At 44.0% G+C, this 27,396-nt stretch overlaps 2 protein-coding genes across 4 annotated transcripts; one reads left to right on the top strand and one right to left on the bottom strand.

The window, feature by feature from the left end:
* Positions 1-2,954: 2,954 nt before the first annotated feature.
* Positions 2,955-22,230, bottom strand: LOC115407757 (N-terminal EF-hand calcium-binding protein 1-like). Of its 2 annotated transcripts, none has more exons than XM_030118228.1 (13): positions 22,224-22,230; positions 20,406-20,573; positions 17,434-17,458; positions 12,306-12,414; positions 11,561-11,589; positions 11,271-11,368; positions 9,348-9,606; positions 9,182-9,261; positions 6,831-6,884; positions 6,626-6,738; positions 6,413-6,490; positions 6,135-6,226; positions 2,955-3,638 (listed from the first exon to the last, which is right to left on the bottom strand). In XM_030118228.1, the coding sequence occupies exons 2-13, from the start codon at positions 20,520-20,522 to the stop codon at positions 3,610-3,612; spliced, it is 1,083 nt and encodes a 360-aa protein (XP_029974088.1). In that variant the 5' UTR covers positions 20,523-20,573; positions 22,224-22,230; the 3' UTR covers positions 2,955-3,609. The 2 variants fall into 2 exon arrangements, with proteins under 2 accessions (XP_029974088.1, XP_029974089.1); XM_030118229.1 differs by having other exon boundaries at positions 11,561-11,586.
* Positions 22,072-27,357, top strand: LOC115407755 (aminolevulinate, delta-, synthase 2). 2 transcript variants are annotated; one of them, XM_030118227.1, is made up of 10 exons: positions 22,072-22,200; positions 23,109-23,460; positions 23,609-23,650; positions 23,730-23,952; positions 24,133-24,317; positions 24,482-24,661; positions 24,909-25,073; positions 26,099-26,367; positions 26,630-26,792; positions 26,971-27,357. In XM_030118227.1, exons 2-10 carry the CDS (start codon positions 23,130-23,132, stop codon positions 27,132-27,134), a joined length of 1,722 nt encoding a protein of 573 aa, XP_029974087.1. In that variant the 5' UTR covers positions 22,072-22,200; positions 23,109-23,129; the 3' UTR covers positions 27,135-27,357. The 2 variants fall into 2 exon arrangements, with proteins under 2 accessions (XP_029974087.1, XP_029974086.1); XM_030118226.1 differs by having other exon boundaries at positions 23,555-23,650.
* The last annotated feature ends 39 nt before the right edge of the window (positions 27,358-27,396 follow it).

Below are 27,396 nucleotides of genomic sequence, written 5' to 3'. Positions count from 1 at the left end.
GATTTATTGCCGTCGTGCAGGTTGAAAATGACCCCAAGTCAGCTGATAGGCTTCAAAATAGTTTCCTCTAACATGATAAAGCCCTATATACAGAACTGTGGGGGTGCTGCCTGCATGGAGGAGGTTGTCAGTAGCGAAACGTGTTCTGTTCGCTGTGAATTTTCCTGCTTTTTGCATACAAATGAGTTTATTTCCATGTATTACAGCAGTGGTTTTCACACTGGAGGGGGAAGAGCCCCTCCTCACTATATTTTATTATTATTCCTTCCATTTCTCTCATGAAAAGTTTTTTTTAATCCTCAACTTTCTTGTGTTTTTCAGGTTATTTGGTATCATGTCAATGAGTACTGGAATCCATAGATACATTTGAAATTTATTCTTCAACTGTTCACACCGTTCTTGACCTTCTGTCTATTTTCTAACATAAAGATTCCTTATAAAGCATGAAAAGCCTGCCTCACACCCTGAAAACCACTGGTCACCAGGTTTTCTTCTCGTCAGTATCATCGAGTGAAGATGAAAACAGAAAAGCAGCCTTTGGCACTTCATTCCTCACAATATTTTCATTTGAAGATGTTCAAGTAGTCTCTTTTTTTTTTTCATGAAAACCTCACCCAGCACCGTCCTACATTCTTTGATTTGAAGGGTTTTCGTGTTCATTTTCTATTCCGTCATTTTCCTCATCCTCATTTCTTTTCAGTCCTGTATTTCACGGTGCCAATTTAGCCGCCGCCGCCAGTCTACGCAGAACAAGCGCCTCCTGTCTCGATCACCCACTGGCACTCCTCTCTCTTTCATATTTCTTTTCATCTTTCTTTTCATTAGGCTTCTTCCACCAAAGCCCCTCATATTTCCCTCCTGATAAGCCCTGCTCTGCCTCTGCAAGATGATGATGTTGGAAATTGGGTTTATTTAGCCCCCGTCCATTCCCCCCCTCTTGCCTCTTTTCCTTTTTTTCTGGATCCTCGGTTCTCTTCTTTTCGTGCTGTGCTTCTCCTGTTTGCTTTTGCTGATCCTGTCCATCACACCGCAGGCAGGTCAAGTGTGTTGAAAGGACTTCAGTGAAAATCAAAACAGCCTCAGTCTTGATGGAAATAAGGAGGAAACTCAAGTTGTCTCAACAATAAATCTGGTTTTATTGGAGTACAGCACACATATACGTCTGAAATGTTCTATGTTTCTGACATTCGTTTGTTTCGATAAGCAGTTCTCCATTCTTTAATGGACAAGATTAATCCAGCGTCTCACCGTCCAGTCACCTCTCATCTGAATCATGCTTGGTTAGTGTGTGTGTGTGTGTTTTTTCTCTATTTCAGTGTCTTCCTTAGCTAAAGATGGATTTGTGGCTCCAAAAACATTAAATTTAGGTTAATGTTAGACTAAATGGGTGTCACGTCTGGTTTCATACCATCAGACATATTTCCCTGAAAATTCTGCGAGGCCGGTATGTTCAGGATCTTGGCTGTGTTTTCCGTCCATCCTTCTGGGACGCTGCAGCTCACCGATCTGACCGCTGCTGCTGCTGTGTTAAGCTTGAGGAAAATCAGAGCTTTTTCTTTCTACTTGACTTCACTACCTTTAGGCATCAGTGCACCCTGACAGCTGACCCCGATTTTTCTCCAGCAATCTCCATCTCCACACACACACACACGCACACACACATACAGCCTGTCCTCCTCACCCTCTCATTTCTCCAGAACAGCTCCGACTGCTTGTTTTTAATTTGTGCACTTAAGCTCCTAATTGATCGAATGCCTCCGAGGTGCATTAACTTCATGGAGAGAAAAGCCCCGTCAGCTAATAGGTGCCAAACATTACAAACGGCTCCCATTTACAGGCCATCATTCCACCCTGTGCTGCTTCGCTTTGCTTTATGTTCTCTATACACTTAGTTTTGTGTGCTCAGTCTACGGTAGAAGCGTGTTTTTGTTTTCACACATCGCTTGTTACATGTGCTCATTTTGGGACGGAAAATATACCTTCGCCGATTGCCGAGATTTACTTGACTTCACGCCTGAAGGTTACATGTACACATTAAATCCTGCGGCGTGTGTTGTTTCTCCACCCACATACAGCCGGCGGTTGTTTCGGTTCCCGCATCTGTATGAAAGCTCGTCTGTCACCAGGGAGGAAATAGCAGGAGGGAAGGATTTCAGCGATGAGATCTGAAGAGACACAAACATTCATCCACAGCAGAGGCAGTAAAAGGTCTTCCCGGGGAGAGATTTCTCTTCTGCATCTGGGACAATAACAGATCCGTTAAAGATTGAAGAGGTTTCTACTTCTTCTTTCTACCATCCTGGATTATTCCAATATATATCCCCTAATTGGTAATATGGTAACAATTTCATGCCTTAAACTGGCAGCTGAAAGACAGAAGAAAAAGAAGAATTCACTCTCAGACGTCTTTTCATGTCATCCAAGTGTCAAACTTTAATTCATGCCGGGAAACAAAAAGCATCCACGTGACGACTGTACATGAAAAGAAACACTTCTGATAAAAAGTGTGTGAACACATTCATTCCTCACAGTACTAAAGCCAACAAAAAGTCATGGGTATAGTACATTTACCAGTGTTCTACAACAATTACTTACAGTTCACGTCTTTCGTTTGTCTACTGTACACGGTCCTAATAAATACTCTTTCTAAACTCATCACACAGAATGGATTCAGCCTAATTCTGGTACTCAAAATATATAAACTTCTATATTTGTGACGTCAAACTCCTCTGATTACACACTGCAAAGGGAAAATAATGGCTTCTGAGTTTCACATGTAGAGTAACAGTACAGGGTAACTGCACGGTCATTTGGTAAATTACAGTTTTCCACTAATATCTCACCACACCTCTGTGCAGCATCTGGCTTCATTTAACTCTACATCTTTATTAACAGACAATCTACAGTAAAGTTTCCATTCTTCACAATAAGGTCCATTTTTCATATATTTGTTTTTTTTCTTTCTAAAGTGCGGGAGTGGCACGGATGAGAAAAGTTTTCATACAAACCACCGTCGTTCATTAACTAGGCTCTATTCAATGGCTTTCTAACCCCTCAGCAAAAAGTAGCGAAGCTTTGAAGAAGACGACAAAGCACGAAACCACAGAGACGAACGAGAGGAGAGGCGAGCCGGCCGCTTCTGTTCCTGCCCGTACGGAGGAACAGGTGACGGACGGACGGGCCGGCTGTTGTTTATCTGTTTTGCTGTGGCGTTGTTGACAGTATATCTACTCTAAGATGCAGCTTTTGAGTGAAACAAACTAGCACTGAGAAATAAGAAATCATGCACATCATTTTTTTTTTTCTTCTTTCAGTCACTATATCGAACGTCTCCGTCGCATCAGAAGCAGAAGATGTGCCCAGACTGGAAAAAGAAAGCGGGCACAGATCCCGATCGGACTGCGGTCAGCCCCATCCAAGGTTTCAGTGCGTTTCCACTGGTTTGTCAGGATATATCTTTTTTTTTTTTTTTTTTTTAATCCTGAAGCTTTGCAAAAAACAATCCTGGTCATGCCGTAAGGATAAATTTAATATCAAAGAACGAAAATACAAAATGAAGCGACATTACAACCGCTTGCTTCTCCCGCTTTGGGCAGCAGCTTCGCCCGGTCAGTTGTTGTTCATGATCCACCAAGAGGCTGCGGAAAGAAACAACGGTTCATGTTTTCAGAGAAAGAGAAGGTACTGATCTAATAATAGAGAGCTGTATCTCACTCAGAGGACCTGCAATGCATGTTTAGCTTTTTACTTTGCTGCCAGCCTGAGGCAACAAAAACAAGCTAAACTAAGTGGTCTGTTTACTCCAGTGCCAAACATGAGGCCTGTGGGCCAAATGTGACCCACAGATGACCTACCAAAGTGCCAAAGTTAGAACTTTTAATAAAAGGACACTACAACACTAAAATACTAAAAAACTAATTTTGAATCAAATGTTTACAGTTGTGGTCAGAAGTTTACATACACTTGTAAAGAACATGTCATGGGTCTCCAGTTATTTCTGCAAGTCTGATTTATCTCTGATAAATTGATTTATCAGCGATACCTTTGTCACAAAAAGCATTCATGAAGTTGGTTGTTTTATTATGGGTTAACAGAAACAGTGACGGAATCTGCTGGGTCAAAAATACACATACAGCAACATGAATTGGCAATTTGGTCGACTTAACAAGCCGTGTCAATGAAATGAGCTTCATAGCACGGCCTCTTCACTTCTGGTACGTGATCAGGAGTGACTACAGCTGGTGACTTCTCTTAGGCCAAAGAAGGCCTGTTGGACACAAACACTACAATGGAAAAGTCAAAGGAGCTCAGCACAGATCTGAAAAATCCAATTGTTGACTTGAACAAGTCAGAAAACTCACTCAGAGCCATTTCAGAGGAGCTGCAAGTCCCAAGAGCAACAGTGCAAACAATATATTTGTAAGTATAACAGTGCACGGCACTGTTTTGTCACTACCACCATCAGAAAGAATCTATCGCCTGCTGCTGACAGAACATTGGTCAGGAGGGTGAAGACTCAACGGTAAACCACCACAAAGCAGATCAAGAATTAGAAGCTGCTGGAACACAGGCATCGGTGTCCACAGTCAGACATGTTTTGCATCACCATGGACTGAGAGGAAAGAAGGAAGCCCTCGCTCCTAAAGCGGCACCTTAAAGGAATACTCTGAAGATTTTGGACCCAAGCCCTATCCCGATCATTTACACAGTGAGATAAGCTCCTAAATACCTTTTTTTGTGTCCGTTCGTCCAGCCGCTGGCTCCCAGCTGTTAGCATCGTAGTTAGCTTAGCTCAACTGCAGGAGGTGAAGAGGAAACAGAGCCGGACTGACGAAAGTGGACGAAATACTCCTTCCAGTGGTCCAGGGGGTGGCGTATTAGCACGTGAAGTAAATCTGTATGGTTATAAAACATTTTAAAAGACGTGTTATCTTTTCAATCCGTTAAAATAACGTTTTGATACATACAGACCTGCACATGCGCAGTGCTGCGTGGAAGGATATACCGGAACACAGCAGTAGAAGCATACACTCAGCCGCTGTGCGCTGGTATATCCTTCCGTGGAGCACTATGCTTGTGCAGATCTGTGTGTATCAACACGTTATTTTAACGGATTGAAAAGATAACACGTCTTTTAAAATGTTTTATAACCATACGGATTTACTTCATGTGCTAATACGCCGTCCCCTGGACCACTGGAAGGAGTATTTTGTCCACTTTCGTCAGTCCGGCTGTTTCCTCTTCACCTCCCGCAGTTGAGCTACGCTAACTACAATGCTAACAGCTGGGAGCCAGTGGCTGGACGAACTGACACAAAAAAGGTATTTATGAGCTTGTCTCACTGTGTAAATGATCGGGATAGGGCGTGGTCCAAAATCTTCGGAGTATTCTTTTAAGGCTCAACTGAAGTTTGCTGCTGATCACATGGAAGATAAGACCTTCTGGAGGAAAGTTCTGTGTGAGAAGAAATAAAAAGTCCTGACTTAAACCCCATTGAGAACATGAGGACAATGCTGAAGAAAGAAGTGCACCATTTCAGAAAGCCAACAAATTTAACTGGACTGCACCAATTCCGTCAAGAGGAGCGGTCAAAGATTCAGCCAGAAGCTTGTGGATAACAACCAAAAGACATGTAACCAAATATTAGCATTGCTGTATGTTATATTTTTGACCCAGCAGATTTAGTCACTTTTTCTGTGAACCCATAATAAATTCATAGAAGAACCAAACATCATGAGTGTTTTTTGTGACAAAGAAGCATCTGCTCAAGTCATTCTATCATGTTGCACAACCTTCAGTGATACAACAGGTTTCAATGTCGACGGCCTCTACTGAGAGAAATTTAGGGTTTAGTCTTTTGGAAACAACATATTTTGTTTTCTGTTTTTTTTTTTTTTCTACATTAACTCACTTAATCTAATCGAATTTGCTCTACTGAACTACATTCAAGCTAATCATCTCAAGATCTTCGCCAGCTCTTCAAGACATAATTCACATTTTCAAGTATTTTACCCAAAAAATATTTTTTAATTTAACAGCGGTTGTGAGAATGAAACGGGGGTTTAGCGAGTGTGTATCTGAGTGATAAATTACCGGCTGTGAGCAGTGTGAAAGTGGTGTTATGATGTTTGTACCTGGGAGGAGCATGGTGGAGACGATTTCTGGCTCTTCCAGTGACTCGATAACGCAGCGCTGGAAGGTCTTACTGATGGACGACTGCAGGTAGCTGAGAGCAAACAGACGAAGAAAAAAAAACAAAACAAGATGAAGCAGCCAGTTGCCTCTCAGCGAGGCAACAACACTTCAAAGCCAGCTCGTGAGCGGGTTTATGGGTAAAACGCCGCTTGTGTGAAGAAATGCGCATTGTGCTTCTCTAGTCTGATGTGGCGTGACGCTCCTCTGATCCTCCTACCTCATCCAGGAGAGACGATCCTGCCAAAACTCGTACATGATGAAGCATGATCTGTCTGGCAGGTTCTGGACCGAAACGCTAAAAATAAAAACAGAGAGAGAAGCGCAGGGCGGCGGGGGTTATCTCTTCATGTCGGAGCGGTTTGAAGCGGCTGTTTCAAATCACAGACGCCCTGAGGCGAACAGCGGCACGGCGGCAGATAAAGGGACGTACTGCAGGTTGTTTAGCTGGCTGCTGGTGGCATCTGTGTAGATTTTCAGAGCTTGCTGGAACTGCTCCACATCCCTCTCCTTCACGGACATCTGTCTCTGGACCAGGAGGATGTTCTAGAAAAAAAAAGAAAAGGGTGATAATGATAAATTAAAGTGTCAAGAATTCCTCATTTCTAGATACTATAATGAACATGAGCTCAGCTTACTGATTTATACGTCCCTGCCAGTGTGTCTTCTTTGAGAGGTTCAAGATGTGGGCTCTGAAAACGGCGGCATAAATATTTGATTTAGCCGGGAGTGGAACAGGAATCAGCGACACAGACGACCGAGACGAGTCGGCCTCTGGCTTGCAGCCCGTCACGATCCATCGGCTTTCACGAGCAGAGAGAGATCGCCACATTCGCGCCGACCCCCAAACAGCCCTGGGTTGTGTCAACTTCCTGTCTGCATGCGCGAGATAAGGAAGAGCTGCATTATCAGTTCAGCTCAATATTCTGAAATCAGTGAAATCTTTCTTTGGTGCACCTCAAAATATGTGGACATCATTCAAAAAGCGATCGTTCTGTCTCATATCAATCATCCATCATCAGATCGAACTGCAGACAATCACACACATTCAGAGTCACATAACATTATAAAGAAACATCCATTTGTGCTATTCTTTCGATTAATACTCAAAACTGGAGTTTTTTAAAAAATGTTTTCCTTTTAAATAATTCATAACATCTAGATTTGCCTCTCTGCAGCACTTTATCGATATCTGGCTTTCCCCCCCAGGAACTGACAGGCCTCCTGGAAACCGGAGCACAGTGTGCATCGCAGCCTGATACTTTATGTATGACATTCAGTGTCCGTCCGCCTGTGTGGAGCGCTTCAGCTGTGCACTTTGTACAAATCGTCCTCTGTCAACATGCTGGATGTCTTCTACCGCGGGGCGGACTCTGTATCTGCAAACACACACAGCACGGCTCACACGGCGAGCTTAACATCTCTGTCAGGAACAGCTGAGCCTGTAGTGGCACCCGATCCTCCTAAAGAGCAATATTTCCTCTGCAGGCAAAGCTCTGGCTGCAAACGATTGTCTTTCCAGAAGGTTTACTGCATTTTCTTGCAGAAATTATGTCTTTTAAAACATTTAAATTCCCAGATTATGCTACAAGGATTCTTGTGTTTGCCTTTTCCAGGCTCATCCTTCAAGTCACTTGACATGTATTGCAAGCAATAACATGAACGCAGATCACCCCCCCCCCCCCCCCCCCCCTCAGTTTATACTTATATTTCCTGCACTTTAAGCTCCCCAAGAAAACAGGTGATGTTTCAATCCATGAGATAAAAGCTTTCCAGTCACAACACTTCAAACGCATCGTCTGGAGCCAGTCGTGATGAGCGTCACACTTCCCCGCCGGTTCGAGCTGAAACAGCTCCTCCCTCACTGGGCTCTGAGGCAAAATATTTAAATAAGGGATTTTTTTTTTTCTTTGGTGCAAGCAAACAGGTGCACAAACGTTGCCCAACAGTTTGGGAGGGAAAATGGCCACCAGACCAGCTGCATTCAATTAATTCGCCAATTATGTGTATTGTTGTCATTTTAAGAGTGTTTTGATCTGGGAGATGCATTACACGAATGAGTGGGTTTTTAATTTCATTTTACTGATGTTTAATATGATTTTCTGTATAATTATTGGCCACAAATACGCCCTTTTTATTAATGTGTTATTTTAATTGGTTACGCCCAGTAGGAGGGGCTTAATAAATATAAGGGGGCCAATTTGGCTGGTCTTGGTGTGAGTCTTTTTAGCGTGAGCGTGAGATGGTCCTTTGTTTGTTGGAGGACGGAGCTCTAGATGAGCTCAGGAAAGACAGACCCTTCAGTTAACTCTGAATACTTTGTTTCATTTTTTCAGCTCCGCAATTATTTTTGCTTCATCACGGGAATCTTTTAAGTGGTGAAATAAACACCTTTTAATCGACTACGCCATATTTATGAGACGTTTTCCCAGAAGGAACCGTCACAGTTCATGTCAGGTGTTTAAACACCTTTTTTTTTTTTTTTTGTTAAAAACGAGGAACACTTATTTTTGGGTACTTGAATACAATGAGTAATGATGTGTATTAAACAATATTACAATTCTCAGAATAACTTGAAGTATTTCATTTCCATTATACAGACTGGAGCTGAAACTCTATATTTCTTAGACAAAAACACCTTTGATGTTTTTTCTTGATGCCACATTTTTCACTGAAAGACAAGCAATTTTATTTGTGGCAAATGTGCGTCTCGGCTTCACTTGGCATCCTCTCCCTTTGCTCCACGTTCATCCCTGTTCACTAACATACAGTCGGATCACCAATTGCCTTGAGCATGATTTGAAACCAGCTTCATTCCTTTTTTTGCTTTTATTTATCTTAAAATACCTCCAGAGCTGATATTTACAGAAACGCAGAACAGCTTAAAAGTAAATAGAGAAAAGAAAGGCGCGCACAGGGAGAACATGCAATCGGCACACAGAAAGACAAAACATTTGTCACATTGAAAAAGATGTGGATTTCTACCAACCTCACACTCCAGCTTGTCGATGAGCTCCTCCAGCTGGTTGATCTGAGAGCCCCAGTGGTTGTCCGGCTCCACGCTGACCCCTGACCCCAGAAACACCACATCAGCGCAGGGCGTCCAAACAAACCACATTTGTTTCGCGTTGCAACTGAGCTCGGCCGAGTCTAACCCGTGGTGAGCATGCCGGAGTACGGGTCGGTCGGGGAGAGACACATGTTCTTCTGGATGCGGCGGCCGGGCCGCTTGGCCGCCCTCTGGATGGGCAGGTCCTCGGGCTTCTTCGGGACCCTCCGGCCCGTGCAGCCGTGGTCGTGGACGGCCTCCATGGCGCAGTCCAGCGACGACTGCAGGGACTGCAGCTGGGTGGAGGTTTCCCGCAGCAGGAAGCGAGTCACGAACTGACCCAGCACGGACGAACCTTGGTATTCCTGGAGGGGAGGGGGCCGAACGGCGGGGAAACAAACAAAAAACAAACAAACAGGGTGTAAGAGGAAATGACTTTAGAAGAGCGACCGTGTGTTTTCTTGGGCAGCAGATAAGCAGCACTTCATGAGTAATGAACTGCAAGTCCTCGTCTCAGTTTATCTTCCTTTTTGCTTGCAGACAGATGGCCTGCGACGCCACGGCGACAGTTTTCTTAATATTTTAGAGCACCTCAACCGAGCAGTTCACTCCAGTGTTTGTCTTTCCAGATGGCCAGAAAGTATTACAAGCAAGCGCTCAAATAAAGAGGTACCCTTATCAGTTTAATTTACCCAAATATACAGATAGATTTACCACATCTGCATCATGGGTAATATTTTCACTTAAGCATACGTATACTGTATATAGTCTGAGAATTGAGCACATTTTAGAGTTCATCCCCATTGATATTATTATAAAAGGTAAAATATCAAACCGTGATATTTTTCTGCTCCACCCAACACTTTGTACACCACAGACTGAGCCCTTAAAAAAACAACACTGATCTCAGAGACCTAAAAATAAACTTTCTTCTTCAGGGCAAAGAGCTTTACGACCAGCTAGTAGCAGCATGAAAGATGCATGAGCTGTAGGAAGGCGAGTGTGACACTGAGAGGAAGAGAATCGGACCGGATAAATGCACAGAGAGGAGAAATGAGACAAACACACTGGACAGCAGAGGAAGAGAAAATGAAGGAGATTCAATGAAATGCGTTGTGGAGGATTTATGAGTCGGACATCTGCATACGAGCGTGTTTCATCATCCCTGTTCACGGCCCGCCCCCGCCAAACAGAAAAACTATTCACCAACGGGCTTAACATGCAGAGCCCTGCCAGATCAATACACACTGAGCTGGGCTATTGATTAAGTCTCAGAGGAAACTCTCTGAAGCGGATCTCGACTGCGCGCTCTTAAAACAACATGATTACAGCACCGCTTGTCAGAGCAGATGCTTAACCCCCCCCCCCCCCCCCCCCCCCCCCTTTACATTTCACAGAATATCAAAGTTCACGGTTCTGCTTCACCGAGAGGCTTTTATAAGGATCTAATTAGCATGTTTCCCAATTCAAGGCTGGCGATTGCTTCATGTGAATTAATGTGTCTCATTATCTGAAAGCAGAGTAATTGCAAAAGTTTCGCTCATTTGGAAAGCGCACATTTGTTCCTCGGTTCACAATTAAAATGAACTTCAGGGCCAATTAAAGCACATATGTATCCGGGATTAAAGCGGATTTATGAATGCAAAGTGTTGAATGGATAATTCAGTGGTTAACAAAGCAGCTCGTTTCCAGACTCCCTAAAAAACACACAGTGGTTGCATTTTTCACGTGTTGAAGAAAGCACCTCTCATTTCGTCTGAGTCACTGAGTCCCGCGTTTTGAAAGAGCCCTGTCAGCAGGCGAGAGTCCGCCACGCCGGGCTGTTTTCTTCTCATCAGTTACGCCACAGCGGCAGGCTGATGTGAGAGAGCTCTGACGGGGCTTCAGCCTGTCAGCCGAGGCTCTGACAAAGAAGTCCAAAACACTTAGGAAAAAAAAAAGCCTCTGCAAAGCTGCCCTGCTGTGTCGAAACGCAGATATTGCGCGTGAAATTTGAGAAAATTCAAAGGTGAAAGCAATCTTCACCCACCTCTTTAGTTTTGTCCATGGCCTTCAAAATGGCCACGTTCAGCTTTTCCAGGGCGGACAGGACGTTGACGTATTCTCCCAGATGTGGGGTGAAGTACTCTGCAGGGGGGGGAGAAATGTGGTTTTTGTGATAAATATGACGATCGAGTCGCCATCACCAAGGAACAGTGTGGAATTTGTGGCTGTGGTGGGAGAGAGCAACCCAAACTTTTCCTCTGATGAATTATTTTGTGAATCTACTTCAAGGAAACAGAAAAAAAGAAACCCACTAAAGGGATGCTGTATAGTTACCTGAAAGTTTGTCTATGTCCAGGTTGCTGTTGGGAGACAGAATCAAACAACGTGAGTCATATTAGTTGGACGGACGAGCCTGAAATATGTCTGTCAGCCTGGAGACTACGTCCCTTCGGCCGTGCTTCGGCCAGACTGAAGGGCGGCGGTTTTGCCAGTCCACCAGTTCGAGGGCAGGTTTTCAAACTGCGAGGCGTGGGAGACTGGCGGCGAGACGTGAGTCAGCGATGCCTCGTGACGGACGGGTCCTTGAGCGAAGACGCTGAACCCCAAATTTGCTCCCGACGGACGGACTGAGCTGAGCGTCTCGCATGGCGGCCGCCTCCATGTGTGTGTGAATGTGTGTGTGTGTGTGTGAGCGGGTTAGTGCGATGAACAGTGCAAAGTCTTCTGGGAGCCGCTCAAGCAGTGGAAAAGAACCACATAAGTGAAATCCATTTAACATTTACCATGAATTGAGAGCGGTAATTCCACTTGTCAGGAAATGACATCTTTATCACAGCTGGAAACTTGTACCAGAATAAAAAAAAAAAAAATCACTTTATTTTGTGCATTTCTTCTACCCAAAGCGACACAGAGACCGTTTTCTATAGATGTGTTTGCCGAAATTGCAAATTGGTTTATTTGCCATGTTGAAATTGGCTAAAATGACCGATCATCAACTAGAATAAGGATACTGGCTTCATCGGTGAAGCATACAGATGGGAACAGAGCTGGAATAAAGCCAGAAGGAAGACGAGCTTACTCTGTCTGCTGCCGGTCGATGGAGTAATAGAGCTCCTGCATCTGGCCATCAGTGAGGATGCCGTCAGTGAAGTAGGACTGGAACTCCTCCAGGGACAGCTTCCCGTCGTCTGCAGGGAGACGTCAGAGTTACACCTCACTCCTGCCTCGGATGCCTTCTCGCCCCAGGCAGTGGATTTAAGGTACTGTGAATCCCAAATGGGAGTTTTTTTTTTTAACCAAAAGGCTTTATTTACTCCTGGCTCCTCCCACAGTTCAAAAACATGCATCCCAAGTCAGATGGGGATTGTCTTTCAATATAGAAGATGGGAGATTAAAAACTTTCTGCAGTAATTTTTGATTTTTTCAAAGCTCCTATGAAGAGAGTTTCTGCGCTGATGGCTGAATCTTAATAGCGTAAAATAATCAGTCAAGAGTCTCATATCTTGAGAAACCCAAGCGCAACGCCCTGAAGGACTGACTCCACACAAATAACCTCAGTCTCTGCTCTTTGGTTTTTGTCAGGTAGCAGAGCGCTGACTGATGAGCCTGACTCGACAGGAAATCCAATTATCTCTTCATTTGCGAGATCAATTTTGCCTCTGACCCCGGGGTCCGGCTCCAAACAGAAGCTATCCGCAGGAATATCAACAAGCTGAGTCTTTCATAAACATGCACTGTTTGTGTGTGAATCCAGAGCTAAACCCCAGCTGGACCACGAATCCAGACTCATAATCCGTCCCTAAAACTTTCCAGTAAAAAGCTTGTTGCACGAGACGTAGGAGTAAACACAATCTGTTGCACCTCTGACTCACTCTCCAGCCTATCTCCATCAAGGGTTTGGATTCGCACCCAATTAGGCAGTTGAAACGAGCGGCGCTCAGATGGCACGTTATGCAAGTGTTCAGCCGTTCCAGTGGATCAAAGCCCCGGCGGCGGAGCGGCCGAGTTCCCGGACGCACTCGGTTTAAGGGCAGGTTTCCATCCACCGAGAGCTCTAATGAGAGGACATCAAATCTGAATGTCAACATTTAAGGACAAAAAAACACACTCCAGAGGCAATCAAACTCAAGAGGTTTCATTTTATTGGTTTCATCGTGAAAAAAGACTCCCGAATGTTCAAATGAGTCTATTTCACGTCAGAACGCGTTGTTTCTAAAGGATATGAGTCATTTATGGAGCGCAACGAACCGAGACATTTCCCCACACGGGAGAGACGTTTTCCGTTGACTGAACAATCACACGTTCGCGCTACATTTGCAATTCCTTGTTTGTTTTTACACGTATTGTAGCGACGGCACATTTCCAGTCGCATCGGCAGACGTGTGGGGGTTAAGCGTCTTGTTAAGGATCCTTCGACAAGTAGAAAAATAAAAAAATGGAGGATCAAACCGACAACCCTGCCACTGGGAGATGGCGTGTTCTACCCACTGATCCAGAGTCTGCGCCGTCGGTTTATTCACGTGTTTAGCCTGCAGCTAGACAAGAGACGGAACAGCCACATGATCTCCTTTTTTTTTCTGTCTCTGCGTAAAAACTAATTAAAAGAAAAGAGATTAGCCGCAAATGAAGTCGTTTCATAAGAGAAAAACTGCACAACGGTATGTTTTGCATCAATGGGGAAAAAAAGACACTGCGACTGTAAAGGCAGGACATAACGGCATGTTCTAATGGCAGACTGGAGCAGTGCACTAATGCAGCATTGTCAGGCGGCACACTGGAGCAGCTGAGTGCCTCGGCTTTGTTTTTTGTTTTTTTTTCTTTCTCCAGTTTGAATACTGTGTGCAGTTTGGCACGCTCCTCGCTCAGGCAGACCTTTTCCCACACTGTGCAGTGATTGAGAGTCTGCCCGGCACATGCTACGATAATGAGAACACAGTCTGTCAATATGCGCCATCGTTTTACTGTTAGACGAATCTTTGTAGCGACGGCGCTCCGAGAGGGAAAAAGAGCGGGTTAATGACATCAAGGATCGCCTGTCAGAGGTGCGGTTTGAAGACGTTTTGTTTGCTGGTTGCAGCCTCACATCGAGTCGCAGCGAATGTCAGTGCAAAACCTCTGAGGAGGAATTCCAAGTGTTGTCTGGATGGACGGTAAATCAGCACCTGGCGACAGGAACACAGCAGCTTACTGGGTTTAATTGTCTCTCTTTACACCCAATAAAACCGCAGCTCCAGCCGTGAGTTAAAAACAAACCGCTCTCGCTTTCCAGGGACGCCTCCTTTTCTTTGAGCCAGTCCTACAGCTGAAAGTGCTCATGCACCAATAATTCATCAAGCCCTGAAGCACAATGCAGGAGAAAGTGAGCAGCAAGGACGTACTTGCTTGGAGCCCGTTGCCATTTGTGCGGTATATCCAATCAGATTTTTTTTTATCTTTATATGACTCCCTCAGGTGCTGTTGTTCAAAAAAGTGAATGTGATACAGTGAACAGTTCATAATTTAAACCAAGGACGGGAAACTATCATCACAATGAGGGTCTCACACACAAAAAAACATCCTTTTACCAGAGTGCATGTTTGTATTGGATTTTTTTAATGATGTATGAGAATTAAACCAAGTAATTTAATGAAAAGAGCTGACTGAATGGATGTGAATTAGACTTATTGAATCAGAATGCCTGCACTGCACAATTTCCACTTTAAAGTACGTTTAGTTTTACGGAACTGCTTCTCACACACAACATAGGTTAGAGCCCTGATTATGCCTAACTGAAGTCATTTTATTGCTAGAATATAAAATAGATGAATATCATAAGCTACTGTCTTGCATCAAGCGCTGCAGCAGTTTCTTTTCCATACGTCACTACATCCTGTGAGAATACCGCCGGCAGCGAATGCATCATTAATTTAAAAAAATACAGCGAGAAAACCAGAACGAGAGGCTGAAACCTCGCAGATGTTTACAGCTGTGAAGTAATCTCACCTCATGTATTCCAGTCACGGACAACACATCTTCGTGTAATTTATTCACCTGCATGTTTATTTTTTCCTTTTTACAGCTTCTCTTTCAAGATACAAGAAAATACAAGTGATCTGCTGAAATTAGAGTTTCATGTCACATCAAAGAACATCATAAAACACTTTCCGGAGAGCAGAAATAGCTGGATGTCTTCATTTGGAAGGCTGGAGTCTTTGTATAACAGTGAGAGAGGGAAGCTTTTGGCTTCGCTGGAATGTTTACGTCTGGAGCCATTTTTTAGAGGCAAATTGAGGAAGGGCCTCCAATCAAAAAGCATCTTAAAACACCGCAATGGAGTTACTGCAAAGAATTAAACTGAAAAAATGACCAGCGTACACCTCATTCTTTGTTTTTGCATTCAGCTCTCAGATTGCAGCAGTATAAATATAACACAGAATTACTTGTGTCTGCATTCAATATACTTGATCTTCTTTTGTGTTGTATGTTTATTTGCATGTTTTTTTTTTATTACTTTTGCACTGAAAATATATTTATTTCTTCCTCATAACTGCACACACGGGAGCAGCGGTGAGAGTGTACCACGGAGCAGCGTGGAGGCTCTCATTATGGAGCACATCCACAGCACTCGAAGCAAATCATGGCAGCTACTCAATACTGATTGGAAGGAGCCACTTTTCTCTCGGGGGCACAAATCACGAGGGACAAGCAGAGCCTGGATGGAAAACTGCAAGCAACTAATGCAAAAATGCTGTAACGTTCTCTTATTTTAACTCAAATTAACAGTAAATGCATGATTAATCCTTAATAGTGGTTTTAGAGAACAGACAAGGTGTAATTTCCACATTTTACGATAAAGTATTTGGTTAATATTTCTTGTTATTATGTAATATCATGCAATATTTATGCAACGAGCACGAGAAAAAACATCTTCTTTTCCAAGATTTGATCCCTAAACACAGGAAGACAAGCACTTAAATACACAGTTTCTGGAGAAAACCCATGAACACAAAGAGAAAAATGTGTAAACTCTGCACAGAACCCCCTCAGGCTCCCTGAATGGATTATATGAAGTTAGCAACATTTACAACAGCTAGAACCTAAAATCTAGCTTTACGGAAAGTCAAGTTTGGCCTCAGTGTGAAAATATCTGGATAAAAATGAAAAAATATTCTGTTTTTGTGGACTTTGGTTCAATTTAAGAAACCCAACAAACATCAGGGTAAAATAAATACATTTAGGGTATTTTCAATGCTGCCATATGTCGAAACAGGTCAACTTTGACCCGAAAGCGAAGTCTTCAAGCATTAACCTTCTGCAGTGGCACGGATAAAAACTCCAGAACAAAATCATCTTTGCTGTTTGTCAGCGATGTTTTTGGAACAGAGCCGAATGTGCTGCGTGTTTTAATGTGAAATATGTGAAGCAGGGGTTTCTTTGAAGTAAAGCGGTTTTTGCTGCGAACAAGATAATCCAGAGAAACAGTGACATGTTTGCACAGGGAATGCCATAAATTCACACTTAGTGCAAATCTCAGGAGACTTCAAAAGATTTGGAACAGATGGATTCTGCTACAGGAGAATTAATCCAACAAATCTGCACATGCTAACAAAGATCTGCGTGTAGAACAGTACAAAGAACTAATTCCACTTCAATAGGATCCAGGATGCACCCAGATCCAACACAGAGAAAGACATTTAGACCTTTTGGAATCACCAGTTAAACTCAGATGCATGGTTTGAGATTGCAAGAGGAAACCGGAGTATCAAGAAAAAAACTAATACAGGGAGAACATGGAGACTCCACACAGAAAGCAGCATACTCAGCAGGTCTAAAAGCTGCAGTAATGTGAAATAAAAATACATAGAAAGCATCAATACGATCAGAAATGAGAGCTGCAGCTTCACAATGTGACTGTCGTTGTATGAACAGTCTGCCCGGTGAACTACCGGGAGTTTCTGCCGTCAAACGGAATCTTATCAAACAACCAAAGCAATGCGGCTGCGGCTGACCTTGGTTATTTATATCCTGTCCATCTCTCAAATGGAGCAATGCAACAAGACTTAGAAGTTCCACCAAGGTCACGACAATCCTCTCTCAACCAAAGCCTGTCTGGGCAGAGCCGCAGAAGTTCCAACGACTCCCTCAAAGAGGTTTTAATTGAGTTTTAATTAACCGAATAATCCAATTATCTGCGTGTGTGTGTGCGTGTGTGTGTTTTCCTGACTCACCATTTTTGTCTGCTCGGCGGAAAATCTGCAAAAAAGAAGAAGATGATGGTGAGGTTTACAGGTCTTGAGTGTTTCCCATGAATGACAAAGGACAACTTGAAGTTTTAAGAAACTGAATGGACGATGAAATTGAGGAATTTGATGTTGGAGAAGCAGTGATGGAAACAATCCCACAGGACCAAACACACGGGAGGAAATCCATCTTTTCAGAACTATTTTTTTCGGGGGCAAATTCCACTTTCTTTACACGGAGGAGACGCTGTAATTTCCTCATTTCAATAACAAAAGAGACATGAGACGAGAGACGTCTTCAGGAAATGAGACGCTGACATTTCTTTGCACCCAAAAGGAGCTTCTGAATGATGGCTTTTTTTTTCTCACTTCAGGAATGATTGAATTCTTAAGCAGCTTCAAGCCATTTCTACAACTTTTGTGAGAGACATTCAGCAACTCGCTCTCACACACAAACACACACACACACACACACATAAAGGAAGCAGCACACCTTTATGAGCAGTCATTGATACTCTGATAAAATTAAACATCATATCCTCATCTTAAAGACAGTGGAACAGCAAACCTGTGAGGAAAACAGCTTGTACTGTGGAATATGAGATATGAAATAAGACGCGCCGCCTTGTTGGCTTCGGATTCCTTCCTGTGATTCATCACCCTGTGGTGAGCGAAGGGAGCTCTGACTTGATTAACTTGATTAACTGCACCACTACACCCGAGCACCGGCGTCTTATCCAGCTGCCACCGTTCAAGCACAGCGGAGTGTAAATGCCACGCATGAAACACGAAGATTTTCGAAAGCGGTCTTCTCCCAGCGAGACCACGTTCAGCACATGAATGTCAAACAAATCGCCAGGAGAGCAGATGTAGTGGAACAGGCCGCTCCGGCGTCGTGCGTGATCCAGACTGGATGTGAAGGACTGCACCAGTGGAGCATTTTCACAGCTGCAGCGGCCCCAAAGCACTTCACACTGCAAGTCACATTCATCCATCCACGCACACTCACACACACCGATGACCTCCACTGGGAGCCATTTCCCAAGGACACTGTGACAAATGACCGGGGCGAGACGTCTGATCGACCACCGCCAGCCTCACGAGTGAAACACCGTTTGCTTTACCAACCGACCGCCTCCCTCCATGGATGTCAGGCTACGATTTCACTGTTGAAATCCGACACATGACAGAGTTTGCACTTTGCTTTCTTGGGTCCATTTAAAGGATGAACTTATTTTCATTGTCTTATTTTCAAATGCACTAAATGTCATCCATCCATCTTCTATAACATTTCATCCTGTGCAGACAATGTGTCTCTAGGCAAACGCAGGGTGTTCTCTGTGTTACATTTATGTAAAACAAGTTTTTTTGGATTCATGTAATGGCATAAAATTAGCGTAGGTAACACAACCACTGATCAACAATCTCTCTCAACCTCTCAGTGACGTTTCACTGAAAAAACACCAGCAGCACTATGGAAACTCCAGAAGATTTTTGGTCCTTTATGCTGCTATGTGGGTGGCCGGTGGAGTCGATGGCAGAGTTGTCATCCCACGGACTCCGAGCCGAGCAAGATCTTCTCAAAGTAAATTTAGCTGCACGCTCAGTTTTCGGCGAGGATTCTTATGCTGTCACACCGAGTGATCCTGAAGATACTGAAACTGCAGGAAGAGGGGGAGATTAATTGACACTCTCAGAACACCTACAGCATCTTTATCGAGGTACGACGTGCACGGCACCAAAGCAGACGCTTCAAACGCTCCTCTCACTTCCTCAGAGAAAGCAATGAGTCCTTCAGCTGCATTCGATTGAATAAACAAGACAAGAACACACACACACACACATACACACGCATCCTAAAGCTACTTGAGGTTCTGAAAGGTTAAGTGGGCCGTAACGATCCTGAGCACGGACTGAAACGTGCAAAGAGGTTCCCTTGCGGAGTACATCCAGCGAGCTCAGCAGCATTATAAATCTGTCAATAAGACAGGAAATGAAACAACACAATCATTGAAGGTCAACCACAACATGCTCTTTGGACTCGGGATGCAAAGAGAGAGAGATGGCTCGCTTCCTTTCTGCATGTATAAAAACACTAACCTCAGAGAGGAAGTGGCTGCTTGGATGTGATGCAGGGTTGGGTTTGGGAAAAATGTATTCAATCCAAATGCGCACTTGCTGCAGTTGGATTTCCCTTCTGCCAGCCAACACTCTCCTCAGCTGAAAGTGGATTTAATTTACAGCCAGCTGTTAGGAAGTCCAAAGCAGGGGGAAATGATGCTGCTAATACACAAGCTCCTAGAGACAACAGTAACAGCTCCAAATGTAAATCCAATTTAATGCATCATGAGCACATTATCTATTTTCACAGAGGTTATTCACCGTTATATTATATTGAGGGACAAATAAAGGCATCCCGGCAGCCTTTTAGCCTTTTTTTTTTCCTGCTGTGGTGATATCCTGTAACACCCTGAATAAATAATTCAAAGTGTGTGATCTTTCTATTTTTGAAATGCATTCCAGCTCATGAAAATATCATGCTCTCTCCACACAGAACACACTCTTCTCACGCTTCATCTCGGGCTGAATCAATGTCATGAGTATCTCATTTTCATTAGAAAACACGCACATTAACCACACTGCCGTCAGTATGAAGGATGCGTGGAGGTGAAGGGAACGAGCAGTGATAAACAGCTGCAGGTCAAATGACTGGAGGACCTCTTCTGTGGCTGGCTGACGCGCTAATGGACGTGCACTCACCTTTCTTACATAATAGAGCCGCCGTGCACGTTGCCGGTGTGAATGAAGTGGCATGTATTTACTCACAGGGAGCCATTCATGAGGAGGAGGATGAATGCAGCGGTGGCGGACGGGACCGCGCAGACAGATGTGGATGCAGCCATGCAGATGTGAAATGACAGCTAAAAAAAAAAACAAAAAAAACAGAGTGTAGTACTCACGTCCTGAAATAAAGGGACGCCTTGATTCAGGTTGTGGTCACGCTCCTGCAGCTTCCTCAGGTGCTCGTGCTTGGCGGACTGAAGACACATGGTGATCAGCTCTGTGCAGGCCAGCATCTTTCTGCTCGCGATCCGGTGTCGAAACACACACGAATAGATTGTCCCGTCCTGTGGTGTGGGGTTGTTGTTTTTTTTCTTCTTCTTCTTCTTCTTCTTTTTCTTTGAGAATGATGTCCTTTTTTCAAGGAGGCTGGAGGACTGTGGTGGTGATGATGGTGATGATGAGGATGATGATGATGATGATGGACACGGGCTGCCTCCTGCGCCTCCTCCTCGTCAGCAGCAGGAAGCTCCTCCTCCACACGATTCATAAAAAACCCAGAGGAATGCACCATCTGCTGGCGAGAGAGCAAAGCCTGATCAGACTGCGTCCTCTGTCCCTGCTGAATTATTTCTCCTGTACTGACACACATCAGTTATAGCATCTGCATTGCTCATTCTGCTTTCATTACAGCTTTTTTTGTTTTGTTTTTAACTTTGAACACCACTTCTCTTGGACATGCATCTTCAGTTGAGTCTTTAGGGAAGGAGCTTGAAAACCATTTGCATGACATTTGCTTTAAAATGACTTCTTTTAACTCCTTTAATAGGATTTTATTGCAGTCTACTGATTCTTGCATGATGCTGTTTGATATCTGTCCCACTTTAATTCATGTAATGAAGGATAAACAGGCACAGAGGAAAAAGAGGGGGAAGAAAATGTAATAAATGGAACAATGCAATGGAGACAGATAACACCATAAATGCAGAGACTTACTGTTGCCTCGATCCTCATAAATCTATACCTTTACTGTAATTAAAACATTAGTTTTTTTTAACAGAAGCATAATATGTTTTGTTCTTTTTTTCCAAAATTATAATCAATAGGGCTTAATTTACCCTCTCCTTCATCCTGAATCACTCATGCAGCTATGAAGTTGCACAACTGAATGTGTGTTCCTGGCACTTGTGGTCTCAGCAGCTATAATCTTTAACTTAACCGTCAAAACAAGAGAAGAGAAACCCCTAAAGTCAAAAATATAAATGATTCAGACCCACAGAATATATTACTTTTTGTTATATCTAATACTGAGTCTGAAAGAGTGAGGAAACCCAACAGATGACACGCTGTTCCGAAATATCAATTTATAGCTGAAACAAATAGATGCATTAATCATATTAATTTGTTCTTTTATAAAAAGACTATAACAGCTTTTTCACTTGGACAAAACAGACATTTTTCAAAATCCATCAAACATTATGAGGACATGTTCTTCTGTCACACAAATATAACTGAAGAAAAAAAATCTCCATAAATTGAAATGACAGTTGTAAATGAGTCAGCTTTGTTTTTTGAGTATTTTAATGACATGTCTCACAGTGAGCTCATAGAAATGTCTTTCATATTTCCCATTGTTGTTAAATTGTTAATTTGTCTCTTATTTCTCTGTCACATTCTGTTGAATATAAATAATGAGGCCTCACTAATAGTCCCGGTAGTTATTAATTCACTCCTTTTTACATGGCTGACTGTCTCGACTCTAATGAGACTCTCTCTGCATCTTTGACCCTCCCACCCTCACTGGAACAACTCCCACCACGGCCCCCGGGGGCCTCGATCCCTACTGTCACTTCAGAGGGGAGGGAGCAGCGCTGCTGACGTAATCCTCGTCATCGTCACACCAATAAGTGTTGACACTTTTTCACCTTCTGTCTACTTGCTGTTCTGAAGTTCGTCCTCAGTGCAGGTCAACAGGTGAGCGTCCTGTCAGGCTTCACTTCCTTTTTCTTTCATTTCTTCATGAATGTTATTGCAGTGACTATATTTGAATGGTGCTTCTTAAGGTAATATCATTTCTATGCTGAAACTGTTGGTTGATATTAAGCTGACTGACGGTGAACACGGAAGATAAGGTTGCATCATATAATTCAAACGTGTGCCTGTTTTTGTTTTACGGCTCTTAACTGTGAGTTACTTTCACTATGATGTCAGTGAAAAACAAAAACAAAATGAAAACAATGCTGAGGTAAACTGAGCGTGCGACCTACTTGCGGTTTTTAAAGGGGAGCTGGTGTTTGATAAGATAACATATAGCAACAACAAGAATGGAAAACCGCAGTTACCAAGAACTGCTTTATCTGCAGACCGCAACATATGGTGACGATATTCTATACAGCCAGCGTGTTTATCTACATACAGCTGTTTAATTATTTGTTTATTTAGTTATTCAATTATTCATTTCTTCATTTATTTATTCATTCATTCATTCTGTTTGAGATAAAATAAATACAAGGGATATGCCGAAAAGAGGTTGTGAATAAAGAAGTGGACGTATCCGCGTTGTACTTTGTGGAAGACCATAGGATCTCTTCTGAGCCTCAGCTGATCGCAGCTGTCAGATCAGCTCTGGAGCATCTGCAGAGTGAAGATAAGCGGCTACAGGCCATCAGGCCACACCCACTAAGAGGCACCTATCGCTCCCAGTAGTTCATTTCAGGCAATGTTTCTGTTTTCTTTTTTTTTTTGGGGGGGGGGGGGGAAGGAAGCTGTGAAACTGAGTTTGAGTTCAGTGAAATCTAAAGAAAATGAAGTAAAAAAGAATTGATTTCTTGTTGATGTTCTGAGAGATTGTGATCATTTCTCTGTCACCTGTCATCCCCCAGAGTAAGAACGGCCCCAGTGTCATGGCTGCGTTCCTTCACCACTGCCCCTTCCTGAAGGCGGCTCCGATGCCGGCTCTGAGGAGAACCGGCGCCGCCTTGCTGTCTCAGGCTGATCGCTGCCCCGTCATTGCTCGTCAGATCACTGTGAGCGGCCCAGCCTCTCTGGAGAAAAAACTGAGCGTCTCGCCCGTCAAATCCAGGAGTCTCGCGTTTCCCGCTGTGGACCAAAGGCAGCTGTTTGCTCAAACTGCCACTCAGGTGGCGGTGGCTGCGTCCAAGGGCTGCCCCTTCGTTTCCTCTCAGATCGGGATGGTGAAGGCCAGCCCTGAAGTCCAGGAGGACGTCCAAAATGGTACGAGGAATACAAGCACTGAAGTGTTCAGCTATATTTACACCGAAGCAGTGCATTCTGGGTAATAGTAGCTGTACACTGTGATCCCTCACAGGTTTGATATCTTCTTTATGGAAAGGCTTGAAGGATTCTGTGTTTCCAACACCAGGTCAAAGCAACACCGTCACCCACCTCCTCAAAGACAACATGGGTATGTTTGAACAGTGTTCTCAATGTTCCTCAACAAATACCTGTTTGGTTATTTGAAATGGGAACCTCCGATCCTGCAGTCGGCCCAAGCTACGACTACGATCGCTTCTTCACCGAGAAGATTGCAGAGAAGAAGAATGACCACACATACAGGGTCTTCAAGACGGTGAACAGGAGCGCCGGCGTCTTCCCCTTCGCTGAGGATTACTCCGTCGCGGGGCGAGCAGGTTCTCAGGTCTCTGTCTGGTGCAGCAACGACTACCTGGGAATGAGCCGCCACCCACAAGTCCTCAGTGCCATCAGGTAACGACCGTTCAATCAGAAACGTGTGTGAGAGAAGGATGAAGTGTCTTTTTTTGTTTGTCTAAAGGTATAGTCATCAAACACTGAGTGCGTGTCTGATGGTGAGACTCAATCAATTCCAATTAGTTCCTTCCTTTTACATAAGAAACAGTTCATTTGTACTGTTCTGCCTCTTTCCAGCGATGCCCTTGACAAACACGGTGCAGGAGCCGGTGGGACCAGGAATATCTCGGGCACCAGCAACTACCACGTGTGTTTGGAGAGGGAGCTCGCTCAGCTGCACCAGAAAGACGCAGCGTTGGTTTTCTCCTCCTGCTTCGTGGCAAACGACTCCACCCTCTTCACTCTGGCGAAGATGCTGCCAGGTAACCCACCGGCAGATCGCATTAATCAATCACTCTTGGAGCCCTTATCCTTTAAGTAATCTCATCCTGGAGTCATGGTTACAGTGGAGATGTTGAGTCGTATCAGAGATGACAGATGGAAAGCCTCCATGCCGGCTTAACGAAGGGCTCTCTGTGACGTGCAGGGTGTGAGATCTACTCCGATGCTGGGAACCACGCATCAATGATTCAGGGCATCAGGAACAGCGGGGCCAAACGCTTCATCTTCCGCCACAACAGCAGTCGTCACCTGGAGGAGCTGCTCCAGCGCTCGGATCCCACGACTCCAAAAATAGTGGCGTTCGAGACCGTGCACTCAATGGACGGTGAGTATACCGCAAACATTTCACGATGTTTTAAAGTCTGTTCTAAAGAGCTCTGTTTACCAATGACATTTTGCACCAATGACTCCTCTATGGCTTAAAAGGCTTCAATATATCCTGATGTTTGAAGGATTTCATCATTACTAAATCAGTACATGTGCCTGTAGCATCCGCTCTTGAAGCTCTAATAACCTGCTGTTGACCGATAAACACTGCTCTCATCCTACTCCCTTGTTCTCTGGGCTGTCAGGTGCAATATGTCCCTTGGAGGAGCTGTGCGACGTGGCTCATCGTTACGGGGCGCTGACGTTTGTTGACGAAGTTCACGCCGTGGGTCTGTACGGCGCTCACGGAGCCGGAGTGGGCGAGAGGGACAACGTCATGCACAAGATCGACATTGTTTCTGGGACTTTAGGTGAGTTTTCTCAAAGCTTCATGCCACCCAAACAATAACAACATCATGTTGCATCAGCCATCCACCGGCAGGCCACATTAATAAGGGCAAGGCAAACAGCCTCAAACTGTCAGAGATTACCGAGCTCTCCTCATGGCAGAGCTCCTGTTTGCAGCTACAGTTCCACTAACTGACACTGTGCAGTTGGCAGAGTTGCAGCAGTAACTCTAAACAGGCACAACGCTGCTCTCCTGCTGGGTTGACTGAGAGCTGGAGAGGAGCGGGCTCCCATCAGAGGAGGCACAGGCTTTTATCAGCTGGGTGTAGGCTCTGCTCCCTCTCTGGATGCTTTGATAACGATGTTTTCCAGGCAGCTCTGTGACGTCGGACAGGGTTTGGGGGGGGAAATGACTCTGGGGTGACAAAATTTTACCTTTATGTGATTAAAATTGGTTGTGACTGTTAATTATATGAAAAAAAAAACCAAAACAAACAACAAAAGAAAAAAATGACTTTTCATTACAGCATGAACCCTTTTTTTAGTTTTTCTTTTTCAAATTCAGTGGCCAAATAACACACTTTTGCATTGTTGGTAATGTTTATTTCCACACCAAAAGAAATAATACCAGTCATTTTTGGAAGTATGTTCTTTACTTAACTTACTTTTTCTTTGTGATTGATGAGTTATGGGATTTTTTAAAAAGTTGTTTTGTTTATTGACTCATTTTATATATTTATTTTTTTGTTTTGGGGGGGTCTAAGTTTAGTAACTTTGCATAATTTTTATTTTTCAGTGTTAAATTACCCTTTGAAACAATTTATTAATATGGCTGTTATTGAAATTAATGAGCATGTGTTGTAGAGAATATATGGTATTTTAAATCAGGTAAGGATATTTCTACAGCATCATTTTGATTTGTAACATCATTAAACAAGACCTGTCAAAGAAAATGTGCTTATCATGATACTCCCAAATACATTGTCTGTCAATATAGATGTTGTCTGTAGTCAGCTGACTCGCAGTTTGTTTCCTCCTGTGGTTTCAGGCAAGGCCTATGGCTGTGTGGGGGGCTACATTGCCAGCAGCGACGCTCTGGTGGACACCGTGCGATCCTACGCCGCCGGCTTCATCTTCACCACCGCCCTGCCTCCGATGGTCCTGTCCGGGGCTCTGGCGTCCGTCCGCGTCCTGAAGAGCCCCGAGGGCCAGGCGCTGCGGAGAGCCCACCAGAGGAACGTCAAACACATGAGGCAGCTTCTCATGGATAAAGGCCTGCCGGTTGTCAACTGCCCCAGCCACATCATCCCCGTCAGGGTGAGAAGATCTGACTTCATATCAATTGTTGACGACAGCCCTTTAAACATTCACAAAATGTCTTTATTGGCGTTTTACAAGACAAGTCATATGTCACAAGAGCATTAAAACTTTACTTACAGCGATTGAATGAAATGTAATGTCTGACGATGGCTTTTTAAATTTCTTTTTTTCAAATACATCAAATTATTAATCAGGCATAGCCAGATGCTTAAAATTTTTTGTAAAAGCATCACGTCACATTTCACACTCCATTTTCCAGGTGGGCAACGCTGAGCTCAACAGCAAGGTGTGTGACACTCTCCTGGAAAGGCACAACATCTACGTCCAGGCCATCAACTACCCCACCGTGGCTCGCGGTGAGGAGCTGCTGCGTCTGGCTCCGTCCCCTCACCACAGCCCCGACATGATGGAGTACTTTGTGGGTGAGTGTCTGAATTTGGTCAGAGCTCTTCGAGAAAGCCTCCGATCAAGTTAGGTGGAGACAATGTATTTTGGTCCTTCGAGAGTCGGTTTTATTTATACTGGTTTTCTTCACACACACATTTCTCATGATCTTGTGATGTGTTCATTAAAATGTTCCTTTTCCCTTCGTTCTCACAGAGAAGCTGCTGGAGGTGTGGCAGGAGGCCGGCCTCCCACTCAACAGTCTGGCCACGGCTTCCTGCACCTTCTGTGACCGTCCACTTCACTTTGACCTCATGAGCGAGTGGGAGAAATCCTACTTCGGCAATATGGAGCCACAGTACATCACCGTGTCAGCATAATACCAAAGTGCACGATGCAGTAAATGCTCAATGATGAATTCCTGCAAAAGGTGCAGAGTAATTAGAAACCTGGCAAAGAGTATGAACCTTTATCAATATCGACTATATAAAGTAACTTACAGTATTTGTTGATGCTATATTGTATTTCTGAACATGGAATTGTATTTGGTGCCTTGGATATGATTAAAGAAATGCCTCCTCCTTTGGAGGCATGAAACCTGCACATTCGACACTTTCTTAAATCTCTTCAGCAGGTGTGTTG

The sequence above is a fragment of the Salarias fasciatus genome, chromosome 20 (genome assembly GCF_902148845.1).
Source record: "Salarias fasciatus chromosome 20, fSalaFa1.1, whole genome shotgun sequence".
NCBI lineage: Eukaryota > Metazoa > Chordata > Actinopteri > Blenniiformes > Blenniidae > Salarias > Salarias fasciatus.
This window is presented reverse-complemented; position numbering and strand designations above follow the sequence as displayed.